General features: G+C 45.3%; 1 protein-coding gene across 1 annotated transcript in view; it reads left to right on the plus strand.

The window, feature by feature from the left end:
• Window positions 1-15,510, plus strand: part of LOC119400987 (uncharacterized) — a 95,087-nt gene that overhangs the window by 46,341 nt on the left and 33,236 nt on the right. The window contains exons 7-9 of the mRNA XM_037667870.2: window positions 2,009-2,195; window positions 12,102-12,256; window positions 15,367-15,456. Coding sequence (XP_037523798.2) covers window positions 2,009-2,195; window positions 12,102-12,256; window positions 15,367-15,456 — 432 coding nt within the window. The remainder of the gene's footprint in view (window positions 1-2,008; window positions 2,196-12,101; window positions 12,257-15,366; window positions 15,457-15,510) is intronic.

Below are 15,510 nucleotides of genomic sequence, written 5' to 3' on the forward strand. Positions count from 1 at the left end.
ACAATAACAGCAGAGCCATATTATTACACTTTTTTATGCGACCAGCTGGGGAGGAAGTGAGTAATTATATTACCCAACACGTTCAACGGGGTGCATCCTGCGCTCTCGCTTTCCTGCTTTATACGACAGCTATGGAAATGCGTAAGACTGGACGTTGTTATTTTGTCCATTACATCCGCGGCAATTCACAATGCAAAAGTAGCGTTGATTACGGCGTTTCTTCATAGCGCGCGGAGCTGTCACGTTTTCGCCATTATTTTGGCGAGTGATCCAACAAACACTTCATGGCGGTTCGGTGGTGCGCCCGACTAGCAGAGACAAATTGATAGCTCTCTTTTTGGGTGTTAACTGCTCAAAACACACGCAATGTTAAGTTAAATCGTTATTTCGCCCTCGCTAGTTGCACCTAGTTCCACAGTAAACTTTGCGAGGGAGTCTGATTTGCACTACCCAATTTGTTCCTTTTCGCTCCGACAGGTGGCTCTCCGCTTCTCACGAAACTCCAGAGTCTCGGTGTACAAGAACGGAAGCCGATTAGGTCATGTGTTTGTAAATAGTAAAACCGTCTGTGAGCTTTTTGTGCAGGCCCATACAGGCAGTGGATTGCAAAAATGTGTGCATGAGCGTTAGAAAAAAATTTAAGGGTTGACACGAGCCATTCAACGCAAAAATGTTTCTGTGTTTCTTGCAAATAAATCAAAATTTTGAACTATTTTTTCATAAACGAATCACTTTTCTTTTATTACTGATTTTTATGAAAACAGCATTAAAGACTTGAAGAACTTGAATTAACAAATGCATTGATGTTTTTGGTGTTTTTTTCTAAGAAAAAATTCAGTTAGATAGCGCCTGTGTCATCCTTTCTTTTTCTGGTCCGTGTTCCGTTTGCGCTGGCCGTCATCAGTATTTTCTAACTCGCCCAACTCGCTATACTATAAAAAAATGCATTTATGTATGTGCTTTAGGTGAGTCATGAGAACTTTTCTTTGGCAGTTGCCTATTTTCATCGGTATGCACTTTGAGCTGTCTGGCGGTATATTTTGTTGCGACTGAAGGGTCCAGTGGCCAATGGGCTGACAGCGGAAGCACTTGTCACAACAGCCGTGCAAACACGATGCTTTTATGTCAGCATTTGGACCTAACTGCTGACATCTCGGTAGACTACCTGTAATCGTTTGACTTAACTCGTGGACCTTCTGAATAATCTGGTGGAGTGTCAAGATATGGTGATATGCTGCTCTTTACGCGAGAGTCATGCCTGCCACTATATTTTTTGTTGGCGTAAAGGTAACTTCCCTGTGAGCGGTCATATTCGCTGCTGCCAAAATTGTCTCGTTGAACACCCTGAAGCGGTTGCACGAATGAATGAAAGCAAAACTTTACTTGTCCCTGGTTTACGGGAAGGGGGCAATGGGACAGAGGGTGGGTGGAGGAACTACTTGAACTAGGCCTCTTCTACCCTTTCAGGCCACTCCATAATGGCTTGAACTCTTGCCGTGGTAATGGTGCGTATCAAAGTTTCTTTTGCTAGAGCACTTGGCTGGCTACACCAGTAGGGGTCATTGCCATTATCGCAAAGTGGTCTCCCTGACTCCTGCATTGGAAGTGATGCATAACCTTACTGCTCATTGGAGGAGGGAGTCAATGAACTGTGATTCCGGCAGAATCGTGCGACAACCCAGGAGGTTGTGTGCAGGACATCTTGAAAGCTGCAAAGGTAGTCCTTATAAACTTCTGAGGTGCTAGCTCTATATGCAATGAAGAACTACCGTCCTATTTTTCCTGAAGTTAATGCATTGTTAAACGACACAGGATTTGCTGTGAGAGCTCATTTGCTTAAAATTTAGTGCATTTTACTTTTTTTCTACCTGGTTCCTCCTCCTTCAGTGTAGGGTAGCAAACCATGTACAACCTGGGTAGCATCATTGCCTTCACGTTTCGACGCAGAGAATGTACAAAGTTCTTATACGACACTTCTACATTTATTCCTTGTCTTTCTTTGTTCCAGACTACGACACCTATCGTTTAACTGGGCATTTACCTGCCACTGTCGATCCTGGACCTATACAATTCGTTGGCAGTAGTTTTGCTTACTTCGCAAGAGGCATACAAATGGCTTTGAATCGCCAGCAGGACATTGAGATACTTATGCCTCAGCAGGAGGCAGCCAGTTTGAGCTATTCTGGACTAACAATGTAAGTTACTTCACCTATCTTTGTTTTTTTAAACTGAAGAAGCAACGTTTCGTTAAAACGTACGGGTATTTTCCATCAAGTGTTCACCTCGCTGTTCTTACACGAAAATGTGATTATTGATTAGCTGATTTTGCATCAAAAACCAAATTACCTTGCAAACTGTGCCATATTGGAGGGCTAGATGGCTGGCAGGCTGCCGTCAAGCCTAGGATTTCTTAACGTTTTCTTAAATATGGTACAGGTGTGTTGCTGATTTTCATCCCAATAGGGCGTAAGGGGGCTCTAGCTAGCATTTGAACTCTTCTCCTTGGCCTCAGGACTTAGTACCACAGTCGCTGACCCATGCAGCTTCTACCACTTCCCATTTTGATCCAGTGGCTGTTCCTACCAAATGCTTGCAGGCCGAACAAACTAAAAGTCAGTTTATACATAACGGCACACTGTTCATTACGATCATAACCGTATTTCATCGCATGATTGCACTCGCGTAATGATCGCTCCGCTCAATCTCTTCGTCAAAATTTGTTTGTTTTCTTTCCCGCATAATGATAGCACTCCAAACCTGGCTCACATCGCCCGCGATGTTTTTCAGGTTCCCGTGAATAAAAGCATGACCTTCAATAACTGTATTTGATATTCGAAGATGGTACCTATGATGCATTTTAGAACTGATTTTAGCAGAATCAGTTAGTAGCGTTTAGCCGTTTGCAAAAGTAAGACCTTCGAGATCTGTGTCGGTTGCCCAAAGCTGTGCCATTGCCGTGGGCTCGTATCATCATCAGAGGTACCGCATTGCCTTTGCGCTTCTTGTCCTTGCGCATGCCTTGCGTCTTCCCTTTACCCCTACTGTGTTTGTCCGTTTTCGTACAAGTGTGCTGCGTAGGTTTATTTCTGTGTTTAATGCCTCCAACTGTTGGTGACATCGGGATCACGTAGCCTTAAAATACTATGGCTGACGCCTTTCTTCCCTCTGCGGCTTTATCTGTGAGCAAGATCTTGACTGGGTGTGCCGGTGTATATGTCTAGAGTACAACAATAGTCTTGCTTTCGGAGGTACAGTCGAGCGCGACTTGAAGGTTATCGCGCGAGCGTCGACCAAGAACTACAACTGGGCCATGTTCCAGAATACTTTTTCAATGAGAGGGAGGCATCAGGCAAGCTTCGCTTACTCTTTTTGCTGTTCCTTAAGCTGCGATCACTCCTCGCCTGAGGAAAGCAAATTGTCATTTTATTTTTTTTATGACAACGTGGTATATTTTGTTCAACTTAGCAAGACGTTCAATCGAAGCAGTGCTAAGCACCAGCTTTACCATATCTTTCCCAGCAAATTTGTTACCGTCCGCGGAGATAAGATCCATCGAAGGATACACTTGATTACAACGAATGAAAAGCTTCAAATATAGAAAAAGGATGTAGAGTTCGTCGCAAGGGCGATTGTTGTAGCGTGCAACAGCCAATGAAGGCGACAGGAATGCGTAATGTTGATTTTCACTGTTCCGAACTGTGCCGCTAGGGCCCAGGGACGCTAGGCCGGTCGACGCTTGCGCGATAGCCTTCATATCGGCTCGACTGCACATTCAGATTTACGAGCCGTTTGGTTGTCTACAGGCAACGGTAGTTTCGCATTCTGCCAACCATGCTAACGCAACGTGCCGAGGCACAAGTCCAGTCTGTAGTAATCCCTGGCCAATATATCCGAAAGTGATCCCTTGCTAGGTGCGGGAGCCAACGTCCTCATTGATTGTAGTGTCGCTCAAGGGCGTCCGCAGAACTTTTTCGGGGGCATGGGTGCGGTGTGCCACCTCCTGGCTACGCCAATGCAGGGGGCGCATCAGCGGAAGGGTGGGCGGAGGGCGTTTAGGGGCTGCAGCACAGTCAGTCTGTTTTCACTGCCTTGACATGATCGGCAAGATTAGTGAGTAGTGTGTAATGCGCCAAGTTGGCTGGCAATCCTCAAGGCCGTTTCACACCGATATGTGGGACCTCAGTGTGCTAATCAAACTGTGTAGCTTATGGCTACTACATAGAAAATTACTCTAAGAAATTTCAGGGGAATTATCAGACTTCCACCACACGGGTTCCAGCACTGGAATACGTGTGGTGTTAATTATTGAAAGGAACGAAGAAGTATAAAACTTGCTTCACAGAAACTGATGTAATTAGTCTTCAAAGTTTAAACCCCAAGCAGACGATGAGGAAAAAAAAAGCTTCCCTTCCACATTTCGCTCTGCCAATGATGTCACTGGTTGCTTCTGACATACCGAAAGTTTCGCCTCCTGGTAGTCGTTGCGCAGTGCACCTAGCGTCGCGTTGCAATGGTTTTCAAAGAATGACATTTCAAAACCCAAATCCTTTTGTATTTAATGAGATGGAAAGAGGGTTTTAAAATTTTTACTGCACAGTTTTGTGCCAAAGTTGGAACGACACGAATGTTACGTGCGACTTCCCTTGTCAAGCTAATCAGAATGCACAGGCACTGGCATCACAGTGATATGACGAAATGTCACTTTCGGTGCCAAAAATCGCCATCGTGTTTTGCGGTAGTCCAAGCAAAAGGTGGTGATGGCGTTCCAGACACTGCGAGCAGACTCAACTCCGTCCCAGAGGCAGAATGTAAAGCATACATTTGTTGAGCTGAGCTTGGAACCGCTGTGCCTTCAGTTCAGGTTGTCCCCTCCTCTCGTTCTCTCGCGCTCTTCTCTCTTCTCGATTCATTGACCCAGCCCGGTATGTGCAAATAAAGAACATTCATGGCCACGCAAAGGTTAGGAATGCAGTTCGAGCGGATAGACTCTTTGTGTCGGCCTCATCGTAAGACCTCCTTGCAATTACATGATTTTGCAGTAAGGGATGAGACCATTGGCGCTGTGTACGCTTCGATGACCCTTGCAAGCTTCCATAGCAGACGTGGCGTGTTGTTGGCATGCACGAGCATGACATCCCTTTGTTTCACTGCTGTGGCGAATCTGGTGTCAGCAAAGTCCGCAAATCGTTGTTGCAACAGATTGTTGTTTATTTGCAGGTTAGTTATAGTCCAACTATCTCTACGGTGGCATAGCTGTAGTTCGGTCAAAGCTATAGCTACTTTGTTTTAGCATTCCTACTTTCACTGCGACATCGCCGCATTCCGCAGTACCACACGCAATGATGGAAAGGGCCTCTTAAAAGGTTGCAGGGCCTCTTTGAGATGTTACGGCACGCAGCTGCTCAAAAACGCTTTGTGCTGATCAGGAGTGACTAAAATACAGCAGGTAAATCGGCACGGTTTTTCTTGCATAAGAATTGACTTTCTGTGGGACTGCAATAATGCCTCCGGCTACGATGGCACTGCGGGCCCCGACAACAAATTTTGCGGAGGCAGCAGCGAGGAATAAAACTCTGAGTACAAGTGAATGGTCAGTTATCGAATGAGATAAAAATAAAAGGGCGATGTGCAATTCATATAGCACATACATAATGCGTGCGTTTATTGCAAAGGTAAGCCTTCTTGAACTTAAATTTGTAGTTACCTTCATAATAGCTATGGTAAGAATTGGGAGGCACAACTGCTTTACGTTCTTGGTGCTGAATTTTTTTTTTTTCACGGAAAGTTTACCTCGTGAAATGATGGCACCCCTAACGTCAATTTTTTCGAATAAAAAGTATGATCATTACGCAAGTAACTGCGCTACCTATGGTGCAGAAGGTAATCGGTTAATGAACGCACTGTATAGGAGTGCCGTATTTATATTCAATTATAGGCCGGTCTATGTCACCTAGAATTGAAAAAAAAACAGGTTTGAGGGTTGACTTACAATTAAAACCAAAAGCCTGTATGCAACCAGTAAGGACGAGGCAAATGAAGAGTTGGGCCCGCTATGGGATGGTTACAACACCAGATATTTTTTTCAGGTTGTACCAATGACATATAATTATTCCGCGCGCTTGTTTGGAAGAGATTTCCTCTTTTATTTGTAACTTCTTATGCATGCTCCATAGAGCTCACATATGGCACACACGACTATAGGAGGAGTGTCGTTCGATGGTGGACGAGCTGCCGTTCCAGTCAGCAGTGGTGGTACTCCTGATGGCCAATGGCGGCAATTTGCTCGGGGCGACTGGAAGCTTATGAAATAGCTTTTTTTTGGTGTCGTCTTTGACGTCTTTTTTGGATGCCGGTGAACTATTTTTGTGCCTGATCATCATCCTTCATTGTCATGAGCGTTCCAAGCCCAAAAAAAGAACAGTGTTCAAGAGGGCCGCTATTCTGCATGCCAAAAGAACTGACTACTGCATGGCGGGACACAAGTTTGGAGCTTCTGAATGGGCGGTGCAGTAGGGGCGAATTGAGCGTGACAAAATTTTCACATGTTTCTGCCAAGCACCGAAGTACACGTGTGAAGATGGGACGTTTTCCGCAGCTCTGAACATGTATGACCGAACTGTGGGACCGGTCTCTCTTGGTGGCATGCAAAATGGTCACGCAAGTGGCCCATGTCCATTTTTTCGGAAGTTGGAATACCGAGGGCGTCCTTCAAAGCTAGGATGGTCTGGGCATCGAATTTCATAATTAGGGCTACCTTGGTGGCGACTCTAGTTGGTATCACTAGTCAGTTCAATGTCAACGTTAATACATTTCCGTTGTGGAATGCGCAAGCATGTGTGATGCTTTTCTTTTTATTTTATTTTTTAAAGGCCAGATAAAGGGGACGATGTACAATAGATAACAGCAGCACCTTCACTAGCGCAAACAAGCGATCATACCAGCTTCCATGAAATCGAGACCATAGCCAAGTAGTGCAAGAAGGCTATGGTAAAGAAAACTGGATTGTTTCCTTTATATAGTGGTCCACGAAGCAAATAACCCAACATCAAAAATTGTACACTATTATAAACATTTTGCAACAGGATCTTCATTAGTGCTATGTGTTGTAGAGTGCTGCATCAATACAACGTTTAATTATAAAATAAAAAAAAATGGTTGCTGCTTATAAGAGACCCATCATATAAGAGGGGAAAACTGCTTCCTGGAACCGCGGGGTCGAATCCCGGCCGCGGCGGCCGCATTTTCGATGGAGGCGGAAATGGCTGAGGCCCGTGTGCTTAGATTTAGGTGCACGTTAAAGAACCCCAGGTGGTGTAAATTTCCAGAGCCCTCCACTACGGCGTCCCTCATAATCACGTCATCATTTTGGGACGTTAAACCCCAGCAATTAATTAGCTTCCTGAAACATGTCGCTTATAAGGTGATTCAACTGTGCCTGACTTCATGAAAATTTGTTGGTACGGCCACGTAATATTGTTGGAAGACAAATGTTACAGTTGTCAACGCCTCTTCCCGCTAGAAAAATAGTACAGTTTAGCCTGCTTATATCAGACTTACAAAAAATACCCACTACTTTGATGTAGGGCATAACTAGCTAAACAAACTATAAAGAATTGGATGATGTAAAAGCACATACTGTCTGTAAGAGCCAAGAAAACAGCTTGCGTTCAGTGAATGCCTTACTTTGGCTCGAAATAGTGTATTACCTTCAGCCTTAGTATTTTGTTTTGCTTGCAACAGCACACATTTCCACTAATAATCCAAGGAGCCTTAACAGCTGAAGTTCTAGCCATCCACACTCAAACAGAATCACTGGACTAGGCTGAGTGCAGCCAACACTTTGGAGCAGGTAACCAAAGGATCCTCATTATTCGGCCCTTTTCACTTGGGTCCTGGTTTACAACGCCATAGTTTTAACACGAAAGTGTTTTATGCCGGGGTCCACCACGGCTCACTGATGTATTTCCGTCACGGATATGACGTTGTAAAATATAAAGACCAGTAGTTGGCAAAGAAAAAGTTCCGTCACCAGGAGTCGAACTTACGACCCCTCGCTCCGCAGCGCGGGGCGCGAAACGATTCGGCCACACGTTCTTCGCCATGCTAACGGCGAGCTATTTATACACACCATTTGCCGGTGGCGGTACTAAGAGATTGGTGGTACATCAGCATGTTTTCGTTATGCCCTTCGAGCCCTTCGCGCTTAAAGAGATGGCGCGAAGGACTCGAAAAGCGCGCTTTAAAGGTCGTCGCCCCACGCGGATGAGCGCGCGCCTCTACAGGGTGTGGTTGCTCGCCCGCAAGTCTGCGTTGAGAGCACGAAGGTCAGTTCGCTCACTTCAGCGGCCGCTTTTGCGAAAGGAGTGCGCTGCTCACACAGAAATAAGTTACAACTGTGACAGTTAATTCGCGCTCATCCTGTGTGTGTTCGTTCCGTGCACCCTTTTCGGCTTGAGCAGTGCGTTGCAAATTTCGAGCTGCTTGCCGTTCTTCGCGTGACATTACAATTTGTTGCTGTAGCATTCATTCCTTTGCGCTTGGGGCGAAAGAATGCACAACAAACGCTCAACTACGTATGTGAAGACACGTTTCACTTTCGTGTTATACCGATTCCTGTCACAGAGGGATCAGCCATGTTTTTTCAAGCTATCCCGTGGTCACAACACCGTCGTCTGCATTCACAAACTGACTGTTGATCAACCAATGGCTTCCTGAAATGTTGAATGCTTGCTCCATACTCTGGAAATTCCCCAGCCAAGGGCAAAAGCTGTGTCATGTGATATTTGCTCGATCATGGGGGTGGATTTCGGGACGCTGTACAAGAGAACGTCAACAAACACCTTGTACGCGGCCACCTCGACATGTTCACCAGACGCGCCCTGGGTACCATGGGCATCAGGTGTTTCCCTCACTCTAACAATAATCTTCATCACCACAATTATCATTGTGGGGCTTCTGAAAATCTAGTACACTATGGTGCCCCAATTTGGCCATGACTCATACTATTTTGACCACATGCTCTGGCTGTGCCCAACCCTTAACGCCTCTCCACTCATCGCGAAGGAGCAATGGGAGGAACCCCTGAGGATCAGCAATCTTCACACTCAATTCCAGGCCATCCAGAGGGGCCCACGGCATCGTGGCGGACTTCCGGTCCCATCGCGGGCGGAGCCACCAACTTTATCTTGGGGTGCCTCTAGCTCTCTAGATCTCAGTTTCTCAGTACAGAAATAAAGTTCTTGTCATGTCATGGCATGTGGTGGCATCCAACTCTTCAATGTGCTCGCCTTGATAGGTAATTTCCTTTTTCGCGGTGAGACCATATTCTCCAGCTACGTACTGTCGATTATGGCAACACGGCGGTATATAATGGGGCAAGGGTTTGCAAACTGCCTTGCAAGTCACAAATGCAGGAGCGGGCCGCAGTACGTGAGCACAAAAGTATCTGGTTGGCTGGGTGCGCAAGCATTTCAGGTAACTTTTGTCTGTGATATTAAAAGCATGGTTGCAGATCTAAATGGGGAAGTTCACATATACGTCAGCAGTTCGTTTCCCACTCGTTTCTAGCGGTTTGGAAATGAACTTCCTGTGAAACAGCATGATCCCGACTAACCGCTTGACACCTTTCAAGAAAAACACCAACACCAAACGTAACGTTGCTGTTCTGCAACTTAACTCTTCGGTATGCACCGGTTCAGCTACAGCGCATGTCGTGTCACTCATTGGAATGCTAGAGGCGTTTCTCAAAGTTAGGGCTGCGTTCGAGCATGTGGGCCTGTTGGCGCGAACGCTGGTCACACAACAACTACTGATGCGACGCCATGGCAACAAGGGTCTTGAATGTCGTCAAAGCTGGCAGCAGTTACTACCATCCATTTTTTGCTAGCCTTCTTCTGCCCGCATCCAAGCTGAACAGCGCCTTCTTGAATACTTCCCTACTGGAAAACCCACTGGCGCTGTCCCAGTGTCATACATGATTATTGGACCAGTGTGGCGCTGGGTACTGGGACGCTGGCATGCTGCACCAGGCACGCTGCACACTGGAGCACCCGTTACGTGCATAAATCGGGCTTTTAAATGGTTTTTAAAAGTTGTGAACATGCGAGATCGTAACTGAAGCACGAGCACTGCGACAAAAAAAAAAGAAATTTGAAGAAAAAAAACGCGTGAGCAGAAGTCGAACCCACCACCTCGATGCACCTGAAAGTCTGAGGCTGACACCTTACCGCTACACCATGCTTGCAAGACGATAGTAGGTGTCTTTTTTTTTATCAAGTTAAAGCTAATCCCGGTAGCCAGTATTTTCGTCTTCCCCGTTTAGAAACGCAGATCGCTTCGTTGTCGCAGGTCTCTTCGTGCCCGCGACAACCTAACAGAAGATACTTAATTAGTTTATGTGCTGCCTAGGATCAGAACGTCTACCTGACACGTTTTGCCGCAATACATATTGACATAACCGCAAACATGTTGCGGCAATCACGCAAACTTGCTATAGCTGTTAGTCATACCTATACAGAAAACAATGTGCATCTGAACTGCTCACAGAACACTTTAGTTTTCTTCACCCGTTTGGATATATTTTCTGCCCTTGTTGTCGTTCCGCGTACTATACAGCCGCAGTAGTTCCGACCATTAGGCTTAGAGCTGTACTCTGTGCGGCACGATCGCTGTGAAGAATGTGGATATTCAATTACCAAGAATCCAATAACCGTTCAAATGTACTTTCGATCATAACTGACTCAAGCAAGGTCATATTTTCATCTTCAACTACACAAATCAGAAGCTAAAAACGCCGAGATTGAGCGTTACAGCGGGTTACCGCTGGAGACGTGCGGCTTTCAGCGGTACGAGCCCATATGGAAGGACTGACTGCTAGAGTCGGATGATGTTGATTATCAGGCTAATACTAATGTCATAATATCTGGCGAATGATAAGTTATTTCGATGCAGTTATATGAACTACATTCAGGACACTCGATCGCACACTTCAGTGAAAGCGCACGCGCGCTCGCTCGACTAATGAAGGTGTTTAGCGTATACGTACGTCCATCGCCTAACTTAAGCTAAAGCTAGATATGTGTAGGGGATAGAATAGAATAATGTTTAGCAAATATTCGATCAATTTTTCTTTCGAATACTCCCGATCCAATATCAAATCTTATACAAACGTCCTCCGAGCGCGACTAGTATTTTCCGTAGTGCCACCGTCTTCCCAGTGCGCGGGCAGACACTGTACAGCGTAGCCAGTGCCTCCCAGTGCGATGCAAGACACTGGGCCACACTGTAGAGTATTCCCAGTGTCTTTCAGCGCGCTGGGTGGCACTAGGACAGGCTACAGCAGGGCATGCCCAAACAGAAAACTGTTATTCTGATTTTATCATTCAAGTGTTATGCCTTCAGGTTAATTTGTGTGCACAAGAATGCGCTTAGCACAAGCAACGCAGATATGGGGACGCTATAAAACCGTCAGAGTCATGTACCCATGTACAATGTACGTTGTTGCACTGCTTGGTCTACACCGTTTTGCTTTACTGTGTACCGATGCAATCGAACGCCTATATAACCTTCCCTGTTACCTTAACACACTTGCAGAGAATGACATCTCGCTGGAAGAAAGATCGAAAATAAGTTAGTGTTTAGTGCTACTGCATTGATGGGTGGTGCTTCATTCTGTTTTTGTATGTTTTGTTATTTATTATGTTCAATCACAAAGTGTTAATGGCAAGTGTTAAGAAGTGCACTAAGACTGTTCTCAGTTTTGTACATTTCGTTCTCAGTTTGTATGGATCTCAATTGTATGCATTTTTACTCTGCACATTTGCAAAATTCGGAATAGGTTTTGATGTTTTCAGTGTTTCTGTGTGCTGTCAAAGCTACGCATTTTTCTCGCCATACTGTAATATTGGCGGTAATGGTGTTTTCTTAAGCCACTGCATGTGGCTTTTACCCTCACGTCCACTCTCTTTCTGTATTTTGTGAAAGAGAAATAAAGATTTCATTTCACAAGCAAGCAGGTGTGAAATACTTATCTGCTAAAAACTGCCAAAAGTTATCTTGCTTTGTTACAATCGGCTTTCTTGGATACTTTTTTTTCCTTACAGAGATGACATGAACCGCATAAATATCAGCATATTTGTTTACTATCAACGAGCAGAACTTGCTTCGCTCGCAGACGGCGAGACTAGAGAGCAGACCGTCTTCAATGACAGCATCGCTATCAGGGACTTGCTTGTAATTAACAATATTACCGACGTCGGTAAGTGATACTTTATTTTTCGTCAAATAAGCCATCTATCTTGTTAATATCAATAGTGTTTGTTGTCATTGTCACTGATTATTTTATTTGCAGCACCTCATCAGTGTTCCGGGTAATTTATGTTGTTTTCCTGGTGTAATTTGAGGTTACGCTTCTAAGCATGTTAAAAGTCTTGAAATTATTATTTGTACAACTGTATTTTGCAGATGCAGCAGCTCTCACGGCATGCTTTGAAATTGCAACTATATTCACATTGCTAGAGCATTGGTGAACTTTTATTTTACACTTGGCAGTCAGTACTCTATACAAAACATGGCAAAGTTAATTGATGAAATATTATTTAATTGGTTGTTTACACACTGTCAGTCTAATGTCAGCCTTTCAAAGCTGACACGTATTGGATATTCAGTCTCATATTCACCCTACTGAAAACGTTCCGTAAGTCAGTACCATAATTCCGTATGTTTCCGTATGATTCTTACGGAAATGTACGGAAAATATATGGAAAATATACGGAAACCATACGGAATTATGGTACTGGCATACGGAACGCGTTCAGTAGGGCAGGATAGCCCTTTTGCCACAGTCAATTTGTTTTCGTTAAGGCACGAATACCGAAAATACTGAAAATGTCTGGTAGTGTGCCGCTTCTTCATTTCTGAAGTTGAAGCAAAAATTATTATGAAAAATATTGGTCTTGTAGCTCTCAGGGCAATAGGTTAACAAGTACTCAGAAACTGGTGAGACCAGTATTTCTGTTAACTTCAGTGTCTGAAGCGGTAGTGAAGTCAGCCTATGTTGTGCATGCTGTAGAGCAGACTTGCCTGTGTATCGTTTCACACCGAACAGAAAGACTTACTCTCAAACCTCAGCATCTGTCGATAGCGTCAAAAATTCGGCAGACCCCACGTTCCGTGGGAATCGATGTTATGCGAAGCATGCGCGTGATGGTGACTGGCGTATTTTTTCACATTGAGCGAAACGGTACGGAATGACGCTACACAAATGTGGAAGTGGTATACGCACACTCATATGTTGAAGAGTGTATGTCTTATATAACCAGTTGTTTACTGTTGCGTAACGATGCCAACATGGGTGTTAACAACACCGGACGCGGTAAGCTGATATGTAGTGCTTATAATCTTCAATACTGGATAGCGCGAATTCGAACAGGACAAAGAAGGAACAGAGATGCACAGGACAGGCGTTACTCGCAACTAAGCTTCATTCAGAAAAGTTTCCCTAGATATATACACAGCCGAGTGGCACGCGCAGACGCACTGCACGTGCTTTATAGTCACAGTTACAGTTATGGGTATACTTCTCCGTTATGACGGACACGCACGCACGCTTCACGAACCCGTGTGTATGTGTAGAAGGGATTCTTGACAGTTTTGAACAAGGTCATCATCACCGTGATCAGTGAACACCAGCAGCTGGACCGGACTTGTTAATCGGATCCATTTGTGATCGCGGCTACGATGCGTCTAAGTGTAGTGAAGTGCGAGGTATAGTGCAGCTGGTGGATATTCTGGGTGCCTCTTACGATGAAATGATCTATGATGCCTCCTGTCCTGGACGTGGCAACGAGGTTTCTCGATGCCCTGTCCACATTCAAGCCGTCTTTCACACAGTATAAAGACCAGGCGTGGTTGGGTCTTGATAAATCAATTTTGAAGTCACTGGTAATGATAGAGGCCTGGTTCTCTCGGCAGGTTTATTGTAGGTAGCATTGACCCCGTTTTTTGCGTAATCAACATGGTCCACGTTGTGGACATCGTGAACGAGTGCATGGTAGTTGAGCGTCTTCCAGGGCTGTTATGTCTTCAGCTTCCTCACTTTGTTTGCGTCCGCCGCGGTGGTGTAGCGGTTACGGTGCTCGGCTGCTGACCCAAAGGTCGTGGGTTCGATCCCATCCGCGGCGGTGGCAGTTCGAAGGAGGCAATATGCTAGATGCCCGTGTACTGTGCGATCTCGGTGCACGTAAAAGAATACCAGATGGTCAAAATTTCCAGAGCCCTTTGCTACGGCGTCTCTCACAATCATATTGTGGTTTTGGGACATAAAACCCCAACAATTATTAATAATATCACTTTCCTTGCGTGTCAACGTGTGTGTTCGCGGTTACTGTGTTGGTTGGGATTTTGTATCACCTGTGGCACACACCCGCATAACATGAACTCTGGTATGCGGGTATGTGCCACACGTGACTGAGAGAAAGGGTTTCATGACGTATGCGACAGGTATTTTGCGTTATTTATGTCATGACCAGTGAATGGTGTTCGTCATACACTGATCCCCTGCTGTGCCAATTTTGGTATATTACAAGTTATGGAGACGACCAGGAGAGCGCCCAGACGTAGGCGGCTAGATAGATAGATAGATAGATAGATAGATAGATAGATACGTAGATAGAAACGCCCAAAGTGCCTGAGGTTCGCTAAGAAATGCTTCGCATTTAATACGTACTGTCTGCAGCGCGTGGCGGAGCGACGGAAAACTGCTGCGTCTCTACCGTGACGTGGCGGGTATTGAAGCTATCGGCCTCGGCGATTAGCGACGGCGCGTTTAGACAACGTGCCGTTACCGGATCTAATCGCGGAGGCTGTGGCCGATGACCTCAACACCTGCCGCGTCATGGTAGGTGAGGCAGCAATGCAGTTTTCCGTCACTCCGCCACTCGCTGCAGATCCCGCAAGCTTTTGCGGCCGACAATACAGGGCTCTCTTGTGGTTCGATTCAGACACGCTTAACCATTTGGTGACATACACTGATCTCAAAACCAGTAATTAGAGGAGGAAAGGTATGGCACATCGTGCGTTCAGACGAGGTATTCTGGCAAAGAAACAGCTACCATGTGTAAATTTTGGAAAACTATACCTGGCAATAGTGTGCTTTTATCTTTACAATGACTACGATGGTGACAAAGTCATCAAGAGTGCCATCAAGAGCAGCTGGTGCTCGTCTTGTGCACTACGATGGCCTTGGTAGATCAGTGGTGGTACATGTATTATAAGTATATCATTTATATCTTCTCGCAATAATTTGGGGCTTGACTAGAGGTTACACTACTTCAAAGTTATGATTCATTGCTCTGTCTGTCTATGCAGTGCACTGCGACTCCCTGCAACAAGGAACTTTCGCTTTCCACTCTGAAGGCCACGTCGGATTCATAGAATCCACACCACAATGCCTGACTGGTGAGTTTTTTTTCTTTGTTTACACTTAGGCTCTGCTTTTTTTACACTCAGGAT

Source organism: Rhipicephalus sanguineus, chromosome 1 (assembly GCF_013339695.2).
Source record: "Rhipicephalus sanguineus isolate Rsan-2018 chromosome 1, BIME_Rsan_1.4, whole genome shotgun sequence".
NCBI classification, from domain to species: Eukaryota; Metazoa; Arthropoda; class Arachnida; order Ixodida; family Ixodidae; genus Rhipicephalus; species Rhipicephalus sanguineus.